Genomic DNA, 19,742 nt, shown 5'->3' on the forward strand with positions numbered 1-19,742 from the left:
AACCCCCTTTAGTATTTCCTGGAGTGGGGGCTTTCTGTTGATAAATTCTCTCATCTTTTCTGTATTTGTGAATGTTTTTATATCTCCTTCATACTTGAAGGATAGCTTTGATGGGTATAGTATTCTTGGCTGAAAGTTCCTCTCTTTCAGGGCTTTAAATATTGGGGTCCACTCTCTTCTAGCTTGTAGAGTTTCTGCTGAGAAATGTGATGATAATCTAATAGGCCTTCCTTTATATGTTGTACTCTTCTTTTCCCTGGCTGCCTTGAGAATTTTTTCTTTGTCATTGGTTTGTGTCATCTTTATTATGATGTGCCTTGGAGTGGGTTTGTTGGGGTTAAGAAAACTTGGTGTTCTGTTTGCTTCTTGAATTTGAAGCTTTAGTTCCTTCCACAGGCTTGGGACGTTCTCGTCTATTATTTGTTTGAGTATATTCTCCATTCCATTTTCTTTCTCTTCTCCCTCTGATATACCTATTATTCTTATGTTATTCTTTCTGATGGAGTCAGACAATTCCTGTAGGGCTTTCTCGTTTTTTATTATTTTTGAGTCTCTTTCTTCTTCTCTCTGTTGTGCCTCAAGTTGTTTGTCTTCTATTTCACTAATCCTATCTTCAATCTGGGCTGTTCTGTTAGCTAAGCTTGTTACCTCGTTTTTCAGCTCGTGAATTGAGTTTTTCATTTCTGTTTGATTTGTTTTTATAGTTTCAATTTCCTTGGTAATATATTCTTTGTGTTCATTGAGTTGTTTTCTGATCTCCCTAAATTGCCTTTCTGTGTTTTCTTGTATATCTCTGAGTATTTTTAAGATTTCTATTTTAAATTCTCTGTCATTTAGCTCCAAGGCTTCCAATATGTTAAGTCTTTTCTCCATAGATTTTTCCACATCTATTTGTGTTACCTCTCTTTCTTTTGTATCCATAGTATTGGATTTCCTCTTTCTTATCGGCATCTGAGGGTGGTCTTATTGATAGCACTAATTAGAATTAATAAAGAGTAAAAAGTAAAAAAAAAAAAAAAAAAAAAAAAGATAAAACACCCCACAAAAAAAAACAGTAATAATTTATTATTTCCCCCTTTTTTTCTCTCTTCTCTTTCCCTCCTCTCCCCTCCTCAGGGAAATATCGTGCCTATAATGGAGGGCCTGATTTGGGGTGAAGAGTTCAAGGGGCAAAAAAAAGGGAGTAGGGACCTACTAAATGCAAAAAAAAAAAAAAAAAAAAAAAAAAAAAGGAAGAAAATCTTAGAGAAGCATAAGATGATTTGCTTGTATGTGATGGTCAACTAAGAGATATAATGAGAGTGATAAGAGGGAACCAGAAAAAAGGACCAAAAAAGAATAATAAAGAAGAAAAAATAAAAATAATAAGTAAAAATCTGTTGTATTAAGTGGAGCGAAGACTAAATACAATGGAGACCTTGGGTTGGGAGGACCCAAAATGCCACAAAAATAAACAAACAAGAAAAAAAAATATAAACAAAAGCAAAAAAGAGAAATAAAGCCAAAAAAAAGCCTTGAGTCCCAAATTAACTAATTTGTTCGTGATTGAGGATTATATGGGAGGAAAGTAAAATGAGAAAAGAAAAAACGAATAGAAAGGAAAAAATAAGAAAAAGAGAAAAATGAAGGAAGAAATAAAATAGGAAGAGAAAAAAACAAAATAAAGCAAGACAAAAAAAAGAAAAAAAACAAAAGAGGAGAGAGTGAGAGTTAAGTGTTTTGGAGTATAACCTTAAAGGAGGGTGAGGATGAAGAAGAAAAATAAAATGCAACACTCATGCGTAGTGTAGTTCAAGAAAGGGGAAGCATAAGATGGGCAGAGAATAGAAGGAAAATGGTCCTTGCTTTTAATCTATTCCATTCACTAGGCATTTCTACTATCCATAATACCAGTTGATTTAGTTCAGATCCTTATTATTTCTTGCCTGACTGTAATGACTTTCTTTTTTCTAAAGAAGTGTTTTTAATTTATTGATTTTAGAAAGAGAAACAGAGAGAGAAAGAGAGAGAGAGAGGAACATCAATCTATTTCTGTATATGCCCAATCGGGGATCGAACTGGCAAACTCTTTGCTTTGGGACGATGCCCTTAACCAACCAAGCTGTATGGCCAGGGCTATAATGACTTTCTAACTGGTCTTCCTGTTTCCAACTTTGTCCTTTTGTCTTTAGTCAAGTCTCCTAGATCTGGGTGTATTACACACCTTCAAACAGTTCACTGGCTTCCTAAGAATGGGAATGTCACTAGCTTTTATTAGAAAAAAAAGCAGTTTGTGTTCAGTAAGTTTGGGAAATATCTGGTTAGTAACTATTGATCTTAATTGTGATGCGAATTTTAACAGCTTAGTTCAAGTGAGGTATAAATTTATAGGCATACATTGCCAGTTAACCTGTTAGCAAGAATTCAAGTGTATGTCACAATATAAGATATAAAAAACAATTTTGGCAGTGGGTATACATCTGTCATTCAGATATGAAGTTTTTAATTTTAATTAGATTTAAGCTATCAATTTAAAAATTTTTATGAAAGTAATAATCTGTTCCATGTAGAAAATTTAGGATATATAGGATAAAAAGAAAAATTACATTGCTCTTATGCTACTAACCAGAGATAAGAATGTTCTTATAGTCCATTGGTATAGATATTATATTTATATACCTGCATTATCTACTTATGTATTTATTAAGTAAATATGAACTTACCATGTACGTGCTAGGCTATTCTGGATGATTGGGATGCAGCAATCAACAAAGCAGGAAAAGTCCTTGCGCCCATGACGCTTATATTCTAATGAGGAGAGACAGTTAACTAAATAAGCAATCAAATAAACAAATGAATAAATACATGACCAACTGTCAAGAAGTAATATGTGCTAGATATGGAAAATAAAGAAGGTTAATGAAGTCATCTTGAATGGTTGTTTATATTTAAAAAAATGTTTTGAAATTGATCACACACTTTTAATATTGTTTGAGATGGCACAAAGATCCTTGTACTTGGTTTTCAGGACAAGTCCTTTGTTGTATATGTTAATGGAGCAATGTTTTCTTTAATATTCTACACACAACCTGACCTGTGATAATACAGTGTGTAAAGATTCAACCTGGAATGCTGAGGTTGCAGGTTCAAAACCCTGGGCTTGCCTAGTCAAGGCACATGTGGGAAGCAACAACTATAAGTTGATGCTATCTGCTCTGCCACAGCCCCCTTTCTCTCTCCCTCCTATCTCTAAAAATCTAAATAAAATCTTTAAAAAAAGCATTCTGATCTGTATCAGAAATCAAACTGAACAAAGCATATGTAATTATTATCAATTGAAGAACTACTAATCTTTATTTTATAACAAAACAAGTTAATTGTATTTTTAGACTAAAAATATATTAACTACAGATATTAAGCTTAACATTAAGCAGTCAATTGACAATTATAGAATGTAGATATTGTTTCAATGATCTAATCATGTAAACATAATTTAGTTTAGTAATTTTTAAACTAAAACTGAAGATGACATCTGTTTTGATTTTATGCATATACTGTGTTTGTGGATTTATATTATATATATGTGTATGTGTATATATATATATCAGACTACAAATTCTCTGAGTATTAAGGAGTACTGTATTTTTCGCTCCATAAGATGCACTTAGGGTTTTAAGGAGGAAAATAAGAAAAAAAATATTCTGAACCAAATGGTGTGTTAAAATATTTAATAAAATATACCACAATAATATTTCAACAATGTAAACACAACAGCAGTATTAACAACCATTAGCACTGTTATTAAAAAATGAGAAGAGAGGCCCTGGCCGGTTGGCTCAGTGGTAGAGCATTGGCCTGGCATGTGGAAGTCACGGGTTTGATTCCCAGCCAGGGCACACAGGAGAAGCGCCCATCTGCTTCTCCACTCTTCCCCTTCTCCTTCCTTTCTATCTCTCTCTTTCCCTCCCGCAGCCAAAGCTCCATGGGAGCAAAATTGGGCCGGACACTGAGGATGGCTCCATGGCCACCTCCTCAGGCGCTAGAATGGCTCTGGTTGCAGTGCAGCAATGCCCCAGATGGGCAGAGCATTGCTCCCTGGTGGGCATGCCAGGTGGATCCTGGTAGGGCGCATGTGGCATGTGGGAGTCTGTCTGTCTGCTGCCTCCTCCCCACCCTGCTTCTTATTTTGGAAAAATACCAAAAAAAAAAAAAAAAGAGAGAGAGAGAGAGAAAGAAGAGATGACTTTAATGTTCAAATTCTGTTCTAGTTGTCTGGGAACCCGCAGCAGCTAAAAAAAAAAAAAAAAAAAAAGAAATGAACATTCGCTCCATAAGACGCACCTTTTCCCCCCTAAAGTGGAGGGGAAAATGCTTGTGCGTCTTATGGAGTGAAAAATACGGTATTTTCATGTATGAATGTCTGTTAGACATATAGCATACATAATGTCTGATGGAGTGATAGCCAAGCAAACCAACAATTAAAAAGCTAAAAGTTTTAAAATTATGAAAATATTGATAATAACAGTAGCTACTTTATAATGAATACTATCATATGAAAAACACCATTACCAAGTGTTTATTTTGCCCAGTGGTGTGTATTCTTTTCACTATACTCTTAATAAAAATGAAGAGAAATTGAATCAATCAGAAAAGTGTCAATGATGAAAGTAAAGGAAATTAAATCTTATATTTAGACATTTAAGCTGTCCAATCAAAGGAAGACTAAACATAATTTGAATATATGAGTGGTTTTATGATCACAGGAGAAATTGGAGTTATATAATGTAGAAAAGATTTGGCTATTTCAAAACAATATTACCACAAACCCAAAAGCTTAAGCAATAACTTTTACTGCATCATCATTTTTGTGGACCTGGAGTCTGTGCATGGATCGGTTATCTACTTAGTCTCCATCTGGGCTGGGTTCTCATCTGAAATCTTGACTGGAGAAGAATCTACTTCTCAACTTCCGTGGTTCTTGGTAGAATTCAGTTCCTTGCTGGTGTCGGACTGAAAGCTTTAGCTTTTTAACTGATTGTCTGTGAGAGGTGACTGGCAGTTTCTTACCATGTGTATATGGTTCACCAACTTCATTGCTTGCATCCTCTAAACCAGAAATGGAAAGACCCTAGAAAGGGAGATGTTAAAATATTCTACAACATTATTTATGTACAGTACTCATAGACATGTAATCATGCACATCTGATCATCTTTGCTGTATTCTAGTGGTTAGAAGAAAGTCCCAGGTCTCACTCATACTAAAGGGGGGAAAGGAGATAACACAAAAATATGAACATTAGGAACCAGAGGTCCTGGGGGCCACCTTAAGAGTTTGTCTGCTACAACTGGACATAGGGGAATACTCTCTGACTGTCTTTGGGATATACTATTGAAATAAGAAGCTGTATGCCTCTCCCTCTCTGGACATTTTGCAATAAAGACACTAACTTATATAAGTTTCAAAAGTATTTGGTACTTCTTATGGTCATATTTATCTTCTTTATTAAAATGTATAACTTTTCATGAAGTAATTTGTAAAAGGAAAGGCTAAAGAAGTTAGAAAAATAGAGGAAGTGCCACTTTTCTGTCAAGTATATAGATTAATCTAATTTTTCCTCACTAAATTTTTCAGTAAGTGGAAGTTTGAGAGATTTTCTGTTCAATGTAAGGAAATGTAAGTGAGGTATGCAGAAGACCTGAACCTACTCAAGTTTAGTAAGTGAAGGTGAATATAAATAAGGCAAGTATTTATAAATGCTATACCTCTAACAGTTTCCTGTGGACTGAAGAACCAAATGTCTAGAAAATCAAAGATAAACTACAATCCACACAGAAATTTTAAAGTGGATTGTAGTTTAAAGTGAGGCATGCTGAAATCATTCCAATGTCCTTTTCCTCCAGGTTTTGGGGAAGGAATGCTTTGGCTAATCTGTCAGTATAGTTATAGACTACAAAATTAAGTGAATAAAATAATTTACAGCTTTTTAGAATTGAGATTTCCAGAGCAATAAAATTTCCCTTAATTAAGATAATTAAATAAAGCATCTTTCTTTAAAAAATAAATGTTCACTTTTGGAGTAAATTTTTGCAACACTAATAAATGTTCTTCATCAGAAATGTCTTAGGCTATTTAGAAAGTTAATGCTTTAGTTGCTTTTTAAAGAACTTTAAATGATTTTTTAAAGTACTTATTCTAAATTTAAAAGTATTATGAGGTAATCATTTACTGGGATAATATGAAATCATTATTTGAATAATTTTATTAATTCATTTGATTTATTGTTTTTGTTTTCATGAGCCATTGAATATTAATAATAAAAGATGTTTTTCATTGAATTTATTGAGGTGACATTGGTTAATAAAATTATGTAGTTTTCAGGTATACCATTCTATAATACATCATCTGATATTGTTCTTATTAATTAATTCATTAGTTTTATTTTTTCATGAGCAGTTGAATGTTTAAGTTTTTCAGATAATGTAATTATTTTGAAAATTTTAAAGAGTTTTCTCACTATTGCATTTCCTCACACCCTCCCTTCACTTTGAAAAATCTTAATACGTTAGAGAATTGAGAAGTATGTCTAAGTGAAAAGCCTGTGAATAAATACATATAATTAATGAACCTATCTGAACTATTTAATTGTTTTTGTTGTAGACCTCATAATAAGTGGCAAACCTTGGTGGCTGAATGACACATCTGCTTTTCCTTCTGCACTACCAATTAATGGCACCCCTAGTCACCACCGACAGAAAAGATCAGTAAGCACTGAGCGCTTCGTGGAGACATTAGTAGTGGCAGACAAAATGATGGTGGGCTATCATGGCCGCAAAGACATTGAACATTACATTTTGAGTGTGATGAATATTGTAAGTTTGATCCCTCTATATAATATTTTGACTTAAAAGTTTGTTGTAGTTTTTGACTAAGGTCATGGCTTTTTGTATTGTGAAATAATGATTAAGAATTTATTTGTCTAAGATGAGAAAGACTTGGTCTACTAATATTTCAGTTCCATAGAAAATAAATTTAAAGGTGGTCTTATTATTTAATTTAGATAATAGGACTTTTTGATTAGGTCACAACAAATCTTGTTTAAGAGGTTTTCTTTCACTTGAAACATCAGCTCATCCTCTCAATTACTATGTTGTAGTTCATCTTTAGGAGAAAATATTTCTTGAGGTAGACTTGTACAACAGTCCTTTTACTGAGACATCTTGAGGGTATTGTTTTAAGTGATGTGGGATGAAGGAAAATATTTTTGTATACACAGTAGTTAAATTCATGAAAAATTATTTTACTACTCTATAAAAAAATATCAATCACCCTATGATTTTTGTCTGACTTTGTGTCTTTTCTTATTTTCTGGAGGTCAGGTTGCCAAACTTTACCGTGATTCCAGCCTAGGAAACGTTGTGAATATTATAGTGGCCCGGTTAATTGTTCTCACAGAGGATCAGGTAAGAAAGACTTAGTTCATAAATCTAAAATCTTGACAGGTTATAGAATTATATATTATAAAATATTTTTATTACTGTTCCTCTTAGGAAGTTCTAGTTGAATATGATTTTCAGCACTGAACATTTAATATTTTAAGCAAATTTTAAGAAGTTTCTAAGAATAGACCTCTTATGTCATGTTAAGGCTATTTATGTGTATTAGCTGTATGTTTCAGTATAAAAGTGAGCATTTGCATGACAGACCTTTTAATAGTGGTTTTGGTTGATTTTGTATGCTGATAATCACATATATTCACATTATGATTAAAGCTGGAACTGGAAAGTCTATTTGTTCAATAATATGCTAAATTAGCTCTAGGTCAGATATTACAGAGATAAAAATTGGCAAGAGATTATTCCTAGAAACCACTGCTTCTAATTATAGTCCCACTTTAGTCTTCAAAAGTTTTAACAACTGACCTTAGTAATTTGTTTGGAACATTTCTGGTATGCATGTTGTATTGCAGCCAAACTTGGAGATAAACCACCATGCAGACAAGTCCCTCGATAGCTTCTGTAAATGGCAGAAATCCATTCTCTCCCACCAAAGTGATGGAAACATCATTCCAGAAAATGGGATTGCCCACCACGATAATGCGGTTCTTATTACTAGGTATGGTTTGTTGCAAGTATTTTACCTTTGATTGTTGTGTTTGATATTGTGACTATATTTGGTTCTAGCTAAGGCCTCATTTAGGTAATGAGTATAGAGTAAGCAAAATGGTAATTTATTATTCACCACTGAGAAAGAATATATGTGTTTTTTTATCAAATGAACCAAATAAGAAAAAAGAAAGATTTAATTGAAGTAGAAATTTAATAAATATTTTACCTTTTACTAAAGTCTGTTCATAAGGTTTAATTGGAAGCACATGCATATTTTGTTAATTGAACAAAAGAAACACTAAACACAAGATTTTAAAAAGTATGAGAAAAATATATTTAAAAAATAAAAATGTCACCACTCATAGTTCTATTCTTACCTTCAAATGCTAAAAGGGAGGATATCAGTATTTACACTGTTTACTTGGATGAATTTTTATTTTAAAATATTTTAATTAAGAAAAAGTAGCTTTATTTTACTGTATGTTGAACTGCTAGTCTCAGGCAAACATTATTTGATGATAACCCATGAATGCATGTATTTCTTTCCACTTTTACAAAACTGTGTTCACATCCATTTTATTTCTTACTCTCCAACAACTCTGTGGAATACGATTATTTTTCACGTGTAGGAAATGAGGAAACTGATTCAAAATACTGAAGTTGCTCAAGATCACTCAGCTAATAAGTGAACAAACAGGACTCAAACCTTGGTGTTTCTGTCTTTTTCAATTGTATTATACTGTCTTTATTATACTCTAGTTATAAGTGGCTAGAAGTGTGCTTGAATCATTTTAAGATAAGTTTGTCTTTTGACCTCTTATCAGCATTTTAAGAAAACAGTAACTAATAACAAACAGCAATAAACAAAATAGAAACATTGTTCTATCTTGACTAAATGGAATAGCCTTTGTTATGTAGATTACTTCTAATTTGCAAGGCCGTGTAGAATATGTTTCATCTGTGCTGTGTTCATGACTTATGTTCAATTAGAATCTTTGACCCAGAATCTTGAGTAAATTTACCTTAAAAAAAATATCTTCTCTTAACAGAGTTGTAGAGTTAAAGTTTCTGAGTTTATTATTATTTTTATTACAGTTAGACTTACTTTCATTGCCTTCATTTACCTGACATCATGAACCGGAAAATTTTGTTTATGACATGCTTGCAGAATAAAAACAAAATTGTATAGTTTTATATTCTTAACTGTTGACACGTCAATCTGATAAATTCTGGAATTCCTCAGAGTCCTGTGGTCTGGAATGATTTCCAAATGTATTTGAGGAGTTAAAAATATACTAGAGGCCCTGGCCGGTTGGCTCAGTGGTAGAGCGTCGGCCTGGCGTGCAGAAGTCCTGGGTTCAATTCCCGGCCAGGGCACACAGGAGAAGCACCCATCTGCTTCTCCGCCCCTCCTCCTCTCCTTCCTCTCTGTCTCTCTCTTCCCCTCCCGCAGCCGAGGCTCCATTGGAGCAAAGATGACCTGGGCGCTGGGGATGGCTCCTTGGCCTCTGCCCCAGGCGCTAGAGTGGCTCTGGTCGCAACAGAGCCATGCCCGGGAGGGGCGGAGCATGGCCCCCTGGTGGGCAGAGCATCGCCCCCTGGTGGGCGTGCCGGGTGGATCCCGGTAGGGCGCATGCAGGAGTCTGTCTGTCTCTCCCCGTTTCCAGCTTCAGAAAAATACAAAAAAAAAATATATATATATATACTAGAAATTATGCAACTATAGAAAGCTTTGTGTAAAAATATATATGGATATCATTAACGTCAATGAAATTACTAAAGGAAAGTGTCTATTATATATATATATCATATATATATGATATATATACACACACACATGGTTAACAAAATGATCCCAGATATTTACATTGGCTTCTGTATTTATACTTATAAAGCCGTATCTCCCTAGAAAAGCAATATGCTGTGGGCTCTCGATGCTTCACATTTTTATTTTGTATCTGCATTGGATTTCTAACTTCTGCATCAAGTGACAGAAGTTATGTCAAGAGTGCACCCTTATAAGTATTCAAGTCACGAAGTCCATCTGGGCAGTTAGCCATTCTTTCTTTGCATTGGCTACAACATTTGGCTGTCTGACTTGTTACTCCGAATTGGCCCAGATATTTTTTGATCTTCTGCAGAGCTCTTTGCTTCAATAAGAGCTTTCAGTGCTTTTTTGATGTCTGAGGTTTGAACATAAAATTTTCTTTGTGAACTTGTCTCTTAATGGTCAAACTAGCACTAGAAAGGTTCTCAGGATTTAATATGACAATGCTTTAAAGAGTTCATAGCTTGAATCATTTTATTTTAGTTATGTAATGAGATTTGAAAAATTCCTCTTTAGGGCAGCATAGAATGCCTTTTTGAATTGCTATTGTAGTCTCAGAACTTTTAACTTATTTAAAAGTCTACAAATAATTTTGAATTATTAGGGCCACAGAATGACTTACCCAAAGGAGATAACAATCATCTCTAATATTTAGGGTTTTTTTTTATTATTGTTAGCAGGTTTATCAATCCATTGTTTGACTCTCCCTTATAAATTTTTGTTTTGTGAAATTGAATATATGTTTAAATCATAGAGCTACTTTTAGTAAGAATAATTATGAGAATTCCACAGATGATTTTGTATTAATGTTGAAATTGTTTCATGTAACTCACTTATTAACATGTTCACAGGTATGACTCTGATTTATAGATAAGATCATGATTTATGTTTGCTTGAAATGTCAGCTCACTAGGGAGAATGTATAATGTGTTTATTGAGAAATTCAGAGAAAAATTGATTGATATATTTATTTTCACTAGCTAATTTCCACTAATTTTGTCTAAGGGGTTTAAATGCTAAGCAGAAAACCATTTGGTACTGTAGTTACTTAGGTACTGATAGTTACTTTTGGAAAAAAGCATAAAAATTCAAAATGTTATTTCCTCTTAGCAAAGGACATATCATTGTTTTATTTTACTGATATAAATGTAAAACCAACTGTGCTCTAACGCTATCAGATCACTGTGACTAGACGGAAAAAAATAGAGTAAAATAAAATTTCTTGTTATACATGGTATCAAAAATATTGAATTAACACATTTGTATATGGATATATTTTAATTTTTATATATGTTTATGTTTATTTTTATACATTAAGAATATATATAAAATATAGTGTTATATATCAGCTAATTTTAATTTTTTAAAGTAATTGAGGTATAATTGACATATAAAACTATATATTTAAAGTTTTTTTGTGACAGAGAGAGGGACAGATAGGGTCAGACACACAGGAAAGGAGAGAGATGAGAAGCATCAATTCTTTGTTACGGCACCCTAGTTGTTCATTGATTACTTTCTCATATGTGCCTTGACTGGGGGGCTACAGCAGAGTGAGTGTCCCCTTGCTCAAGCCAGCAACCTTGGGCTCAAACTGGTGAGCCATGCTCAAGCTAGCGACCTCAAGGTTTTGAACCTGGGCCCTCGGCGTCCCAGTTTGACGCTCTATCCACTGTGCCACAGCCTGGTCAGGCTATATTTAAAGTATTTAACATGATTTGATATTCATCTACATCAGTGGTAGTCAACCTGGTCCCTACCGCCCACTAGTGGGCGTTCCAGCTTTCATTGTAGGTGGTAGCGGAGCAACCAAAGTATAAATAAAAAGATAGATTTAACTATAGTAAGTTGTTTTATAAAGATTTATTCTGACAAACCTAGTGAAAATTTGACATAAAGTACTTGGTAAATAATTATTATTATATGCTTTAACTTGCTGTAACTCTGCTTTACAAATTTTATAAAGTAAAGTTACTTCCCTACTTTATAAATCACCATTACTGTGGAACCGGTGGGCGGTTAGAAAATTTTACTACTAACAGAGATACAAAAGTGGGTGGTAGGTATAAAAAGGTTGACTACCCCTGATGTACATTGCTGAATACCATAATTAAGTTAATTAACACATCTCTCACCTCATAGTTAAGGTTAAATTTGTTTCTTAAATTTTTGTGGGGGTAAGAACACTTAACATCTATTCTAGCAATGTTCAAGTATACATACAAAATGATTAGCTATAGTCACTATATAGTGATACTGCACATTAGAGTCTCAGAATTTATTTATCCTATAACTAAAAGTTCATACCCTTTGACTGTCATTTTCCCATTTCCCCGACTCCCAACCCTGGGCAACTACCATTCTATTCTTGGTTTCTGAGTTCAACATTTAAAAAAAATTTTTTTTTAGAGATTCCACATACAAGTGAGAGTATATAGTATTTGACTTTCTGGCATATTTCACTTAGCATAATGGCCACTTAGTTCATCCATGGTGTTACAAATGCAAGACTTTCTCCTTATTGTGACTGAATATTTTATTGTGTATATATAGTGTTTATAATACACACACACATATTTCATATTTTTTTTTCTTTAGAGGTAGCCTACCACAAATGTAGTTTTATTTGAATTTTATTATTCAATTACAGTTTACATTCAATATTATTTTATATTAGTTTCAGGTGTACAGCATAGTGGTACAATCATGTACTTTACAAAGTGGTCCCCTGATATTTTAAGTACCCACCTGGCACCATACATAGTTATTACAATATTATTGACTATATTCCCTGTGCTATACTTTACATCCCTAGGCCTATTTTGTGACTACTAATTTGGAATTCTTAATCCACTGGCCCCTAAACCCCTTTGACTCAGGCAATCATCAGCCTGTTCTTTGTGTCTATGAGTCTGTTTCTATTTTGTTTGTTTGTTTTGTTTTTTAGATTCCACATACAAATGAAATCATATGGTATTTGTTTTTTTCTGACTGACTTATTTCACTTAGCATAATACCCTCTAGGTTCGTCCATACAATAGCAAATGGTAGGATTTCATTCTTTTTTATGGCTGAGTAATATTCCATTGTATATATGAACCACAACATTTTTATCCGCTTGTCTATTGATGAGCACTTGGTTTTCTTTCATAGCTTGGCTATTGTAAATTATGCTGCAATGAACATAAGGGTACATATATTGTTTCAAAATAGCGGTTTTGTTTTTTTTGTATATATATGCAGAAGTAAAATCACTGGGTTAGAAGTAGACCACATTTTCTTGATGCACTCATTTGTTGATAGACACTTAGGTTGTTTTCATATCTTGGCTATAGTGAATAATGTTGCAATGAACTTGGAAGTGCAGACATCTCTTCGCGGTACTTATTTATTCATTTTACTCCCTCGGATATACTTATGGGTAATCCCATAGGTGGGATTGCTAAATCATATGGTAGTTCTATATTTCAAAATTTTTGAGGAAACTCAGAACTATCAGCAATGGAGACTCCATGCAGCTTCATCAGCTGAGATTAGTGTTGGAAAACCGCAGGGATTCTCAGTGGCCCAGCTGCAGTTGTCTGCAGCACAGCAAAGGCTGCCAGGGACCACCTGATCTCTTTTTTTCTCATCGGGGATGTGGTGGTGGTGGAAGAGATTCATCCTGGGGCCAGGTCCAGCTTGCAGGCATCTGTGGAGCAGTGATGGAACCAGGGACTGGAGTGCCAGTGCTCACAGTGTGACAGCAGATCTAGGGTCTGGTGTGCTGGTCACCCTGCAGTGATGATGTATGAAAGGCAGGTATGTGCAAAGTGGCCTTGAAGACAGCGTCTGAAGTATGGGCATGCACAGAGCAACAGTGGCCCTTGGGTACAAGGTGCTGGCTATTCTGCAATGGTGTTGGCCCTGGTTTGTGAGATGTGGGCCTGTGTGGAGTAGCCACAGGGCTGGAGTCTGGAGCACGGCTGAATGCAGAGCGGCCCTGGAACTGGGATTTGGAGTGCTGGGACTGGCGGAGCTACTGTGGCTCTGCAGTCAGGTGCGCTCAGGGTTGGAAGGTGCTGGCGGCCCTAGTCACAGGGAAGCACAACAGTATTGCCTTTCCAGGCCTGCGGCAGTGATGGCTATGGTTATCTGGGTGTGGAAGCAGCCAGTGTCCGCTGTGGAGCAGGCTGCGGGGGCCCATGCCTGCCAACCCCATCGAGTCCCCCGTGAGGGCTGCACCCGGAGAGGATGCTGGGGATCTCTGCAGAGCAGGCCCTGAGGACCATTGTGGTACCTTCTTCTGGTTCCCACCTTTTTTCTTTGTTCCTTCTTGTCTCCACATCTCCATTAAGCCAATCTCCTCAGTGATCCTTTCTGTGTAGTTCTCCACTTTTGCTCCATTATGTTGCTGTAAGTGCTTAATTGCTCTCTTGAGCCCTCCTAGGACTCTTTATTTGTGGATAGCAGTCTGATTTTTTTTTGAGGGGGTCAGGGAATGAAGAATGGTATCTTCTACTTATCATCTTGCAGATGTCACTTTCCTAGCTTAATTGGATCTAAACATTTTGCCATATCAAAGAGCAGTTTCCTGTCACATTCTAAAGTGATGTCTGGGTCATCTTTTCTATGGTGCATCAACTAACTGACAGCTCTGAATACCAGAGTTAGTTCTATAATACATAAATTTGTGGAAATAAGGTCATATGAAATAAAGATTAGTGGTGGGATAATGAAACTGATCTTTCATTTTTGTGATCTGCTTTTAGTGAAAATATCAGTAGTAGTTACATACTGATTGTTCATATAGATTAGATTTCTTAGAATTATTTGCTGGTTGTTAGTGTTTACTTAAATTAGCTTGATAACATTTTTAAAAAAAATAATGGAATGTGACACTAGATAACTAGGTCAAGAAATGGTTAATATTTTTGTATTTGAAACTCTGGATACAGAATTTAAGAAGAAAGAACAGTATGTGCACATTTAAAGAGTTACACTTGCTACACAACTTTCAGATTCTAGCCTAACCTGTGGTAGTGCAGTGGATAAAGTGTCAACCTGGAATGCTGAGGTCACTGTTTCGAAGCCCTGGGCTTGCCTGGTCAAGGCACATGTGGGAGTTGATCCTGCCTGCTCCTCCCCCCTTCTTTCCCTCATTCTCTCTCTCTCTCTCTCTTCTCTAAAATGAATTTTAAAAAAATTAAAAACAAAACAAAACAAAAAAACCCCTCAGATTTTCTTTTGTATTAAGAAACTAAATTAATAGCTATTTGGGAATAACAATTTACAATTTGACAGATTATTTTAAAATTATATATATTTCCACATGAATTCAGGAAGCATACACCACAAATTTAAAGTCAAGCCAAATTCTAAATTTATTCTGTGCAAAAAAAATAGAAATCTATGTATAGTGTGAAAATCAGTAGGAATTTAGTGATATAAAGTGTGCTTGTGTGAATTTTGAGCACTTACCGTGGACACACAAATGCATACATTTCCAGGTGTTGTCTACTATCCAGCATTAGAATCATATTTTCTATCTTTACTATATTAACATATAACAATATCTATTTCAGACAAGAATTATAACCTAAGTTCTTTTTAGTATCTTTATTGAGATATAATTCATCAAAGTGTACAATTCAGTGGTGTTTAGTGTATTCATAAAGTTGTGTAGCCATCACAATAATTAATTTTAGAACCATTTCATCATTCCTAAAGGAAGTCGTCCCCATTCTCTTTGTCTTCCCCATCCCAGCTCCAGTGTTAGGCAATCACTAATCTGCTTTTTGTCTCTACGGCTTTGCCTAATCTTGACTTTTTGTATGAATGGAATTATACAATATGCAGGTTTTTGTGACTGGCTCCTTTTACTTTTCCTAGTATTTTCAAGGTGCATCCAGGTTGTGGCATGTACCAGAACTTCATTAACCTAAATTCTTGAAAATTGAAGATTATGATCTTTAAGAATTCCTCTGTTAATAGGACACTCTGCTATAATTATATTTCCCTTTCAGTTTTTTATTAATGAAATATATAGGATCTATAACTCCATCTCAAAATATACAGAAGCAAAAATTGCACAGCAAGTCACATAATTTAGTAATTTAATTAAAATGAGCATATTTATCCTCTTAAGAGATCATGACTATTTGCTTTGATGCTGCTGGATTTTAAAGGGATTAGAATTTCCAAAGTCAACTAATATTTTCAGGTGGGAGATTAAAAATAGCTATAAAAATGGTTTCTTGCTAAAACTTGGCCTGTAATGTGTAGATTTAAACAAGTTTTCCTATTTTTAAAAGAATGTATCTATCAGAATTACATATTGGCTTCATGATTATATATTAAAGCAGAGGAAAGAGAAATTAAATGTGGTACATTAACATTTATTTGGTATTCATTTATGGGTTTTTTAATCCTTAAGGAAATGCCAGTTAAATTTTTTATGAACTATTACTAAGCTTTTAAGAATATGCTAGATTTACAGGCCACAGAGGAATCTTGAATTCAGGGTGTGGATGAATTGATTTTGGTATTTGGACATTTTGAAGCATTTATTACTCTTTTACCACCCTGGCTCTGTCTTTCTTACCCATTCCCATCACCACTTTTTCTTCCTTTTTTAAGTTTCTTTTTGCTTGGTCACTAGCTCATTGATTTCTTCCTTAGATGTGTTTCAGGAGTTCCGAAACTTTTTACACAGGGGCCAGTTCACTGTCCTTCAGACCGTTGGAGGGCCGCCACATACAGTGCTCCTCTCACTGACCACCAATGAAAGAGGTGCCCCTTCTTGAAGTGCCGCAGGGGCCGGATAAACGGCCTCAGGGTGCCGCATGCGGTCCGCGGGCCATAGTTTGGGGACGCCTGATAGATGTTTCTATCTCAATCCATAAATATGACAAATTTGGGCATCCTTAATTTCTTGTGTAATCTAGGATACTTTTTTTTTTTTTTTTTAATTTTTCTGAAGCTGGAAACGGGGAGGCAGTCAGACAGACTCCCGCATGCACCCGACTGGGATCCACCAGGCATGCCCACCAGGGGGCGATGTTCTGCCCATCCAGGGCGTAGCTCTGTTGCGACCAGAGCCATTCTAGCACCCGAGGCAGAGGCCACAGAGCCATCCTCAGCGCCCGGGCCATCTTTGCTCCAATGGAGCCTCGGCTGCGGGAGGGGAAGAGAGAGACAGAGAGGAAGGAGAGGGGGAGGGGTGGAGAAGCAGATGGGCACTTCTCCTGTGTGCCCTGGCCGGGAATCGAACCCGGGACTTCCGCACGCCAGGCCGACGCTCTACCACTGAGCAAACCGGCCAGGGCCTAGGATACTTTTAAGAGTGACAGTGAGTACCATTGATGGTTACATCTAGACCAGCGGTTCTCAACCTGTGGGTCGCGACCCCGGCGGGGGTCGAAAGACCAAAACAGGGGTCGCCTAAAGCCATCGGAAAATAACCAGGTAAAACAGGATATGATCATCCCAGGCATTACCAGTATTTGCTTGTTAAACTTTCATTACAAACGGGAATAAGAAGATGCTTTTCTCTCAGTGCCTAAGGCTAACTAAATACATGCAACGTAGTAAATATCTTTGTGTATACCTTGATTAAAATTATGCATTGTTTGTAATAGATATCATTACATAGTTCAAACGAAGAAGGATGTGCTGTAATAAACACTTTGAGGAATAATAAGTTTATTATTTATAATGTTTTATGGATGTATTTATGCAGTTGCTTATTATGTGTCAAGTACATAAGTGCTGTACAGATATTTAATCATTATTACTTCACAATAATTTTATGAGATAGGTTCTGTTACTATCTCCATTTAATAGATGAGGAAACTGAGGTATGGGGAAGTTAAATGATTGGCAAAATTATAAGGTTGTTCAACAAAAATAATGTGCAGATACATTCATAATGTTGGTGACCTTGGTAGGCAGACTTCTAAGAAGGCCTGGGCTTGCCTGGTCAAGGCAATGTTCTCTGCTCCCTGGTGTTTGTTACTTTGTGTAATCCCCTTCTGTTGAATTTGGGCTGGACCTAGTGTATTGACCTCTTAACAATGCAGATTATTCCCACCTGCAGACAAACTATATCTCTCTATTTAGGTCTTCTTTAAATTTTCTCAGAAATATTTTGTGGTTTTCAGACCTTTAGTTATTTTTTTGATGTTATAAATAATTTTGTTTTTAAATTTTCATTTTCTAATTGTTTATCATGGTAGTTAAAATACAATTGATTTTATATCCTGCAACCTTGCTAATCTTATTTTAGTAGCTTTTAAAAGATTTCAATGGATTTTCTACAAACATGACCATATTTTTAATATTAAAGATAGTTTTACTTTTTTCATTATAAATAACTTTCACTTATTTTTATTCCTTTATTTTACTAGGTAGAATGTCTAATACAATGTGAAATAAAGATGGTGATAGCAGACATCCTTGTCTTGTTCTTTATCTTTGTGGGAAAGCATTTCATCTTTCAACATTAAGTGTGATGTTTCCTGTAAGGTTTTTGTAGAGGCTCTTTATCAGGCTGATAAAATTCTCTGCTATTTGTAGTTTGCTAAGTTTTTTATGAGGAATGGCTTTGCAATTTTGTCAGGTGGTTATTTTGCATTTATTGAGATGATCATATGCTTTTTCTTTTGTTAGTTTATTAATACAGTGAATTGCACTGATTGATTTAAAATGTTATACCAACCTTGTATTCTTGGGTTAAACCCAGTTTGGTCGTGATGTATTATCTTTTTAATATATTGTTAGATATAATTTGCCAAAATTTTATTTATATCTTTTTGCATATGTAATTATGAGGGATATTGTTCTGTAGTTTTCTAATAATGTATTTGTCTGGTTTTGGCATTAGAATAATGTTGACCTCACAGAATGAATTAGAAAATATTTCCTCCTTTCCAATTTTCTGCAGAGGTTCGTGTAGAATTGGTATCATTCCTTTCACAAATGTTTTATAGAATTCACAAGTGAAGACATCTGGACCTGGGATTTTCTTTGTGGGATGATTTTAAACTACCAATTCAAATTGTTTATAGCATCTGTATAAGAAGTTTAAGATTAACTTTTAACTTTATATAAATCAAATAGTCATTCTGAGAAGTATAGTAATTATAGTATTTATTCAATAGACATTGTTGCATAGTGGAAAATGGACTTTGGAGTCATCTAAACCTTTTTCTATTGCTAACATCTGTTATTTGGTGACCTGGAGCTGAATATCAAAGCTCTTTGAGTTTGTAGAATGGTATGGTGTTATGATATGTGTATTTGGTACTCTTGGTAGGGTGCTAGGCACCTGGTAGAGAGTCATAGTAATAATTTGGAGGTATTAATAATTACACTTTAGAAACAAATCAAATTTTGAGAAGACAAGGTGTAGTGGGATCATGGACACAGCATATAATTTTACATGAAGGAAAATCCAAGTATAATTTTATTCAGTGTATAATATTTGATCAGGGACTTGGAAGTTCAGTAGGATTTGGATAAATGATAGATACTTGCTCAACAAGGAAGCACTGCATTTCAATGACATGGAAAATGAGAGAGAAAGTGGCCTCCTTTCAGCAACTAAAAACAGTATTTTTAAGGTGGAAAGTGTAGGTGAAGAACTATAGGAGATGAAGTTGGACAGGTGGAAATTCATTGACGAAGTGCTATGGTACTGTTGGCTGCTAGTTATTCAGTGCTGAATTCAAGTAAAAAAAATAAGTTTGCCGAGTTTGAGGAAAAGAAGTGAAATGTAGTGGACAAAGGGGAAAATTATACGCAGTCATGTCAGAAGTTGCAGGGGCCACAACCTGAAAGATTTTCTGTG

At 35.1% G+C, this 19,742-nt stretch overlaps 1 protein-coding gene across 1 annotated transcript in view; it reads left to right on the forward strand.

The window, feature by feature from the left end:
* ADAMTS6 (ADAM metallopeptidase with thrombospondin type 1 motif 6) overlaps nt 1-19,742 on the forward strand; it is a 280,816-nt gene that overhangs the window by 22,665 nt on the left and 238,409 nt on the right. Inside the window, exons 4-6 of the mRNA XM_066253589.1 lie at nt 6,638-6,849; nt 7,357-7,440; nt 7,947-8,092. Coding sequence (XP_066109686.1) covers nt 6,638-6,849; nt 7,357-7,440; nt 7,947-8,092 — 442 coding nt within the window. The remainder of the gene's footprint in view (nt 1-6,637; nt 6,850-7,356; nt 7,441-7,946; nt 8,093-19,742) is intronic.

The sequence above is a fragment of the Saccopteryx bilineata genome, chromosome 1 (assembly GCF_036850765.1).
Source record: "Saccopteryx bilineata isolate mSacBil1 chromosome 1, mSacBil1_pri_phased_curated, whole genome shotgun sequence".
NCBI lineage: Eukaryota > Metazoa > Chordata > Mammalia > Chiroptera > Emballonuridae > Saccopteryx > Saccopteryx bilineata.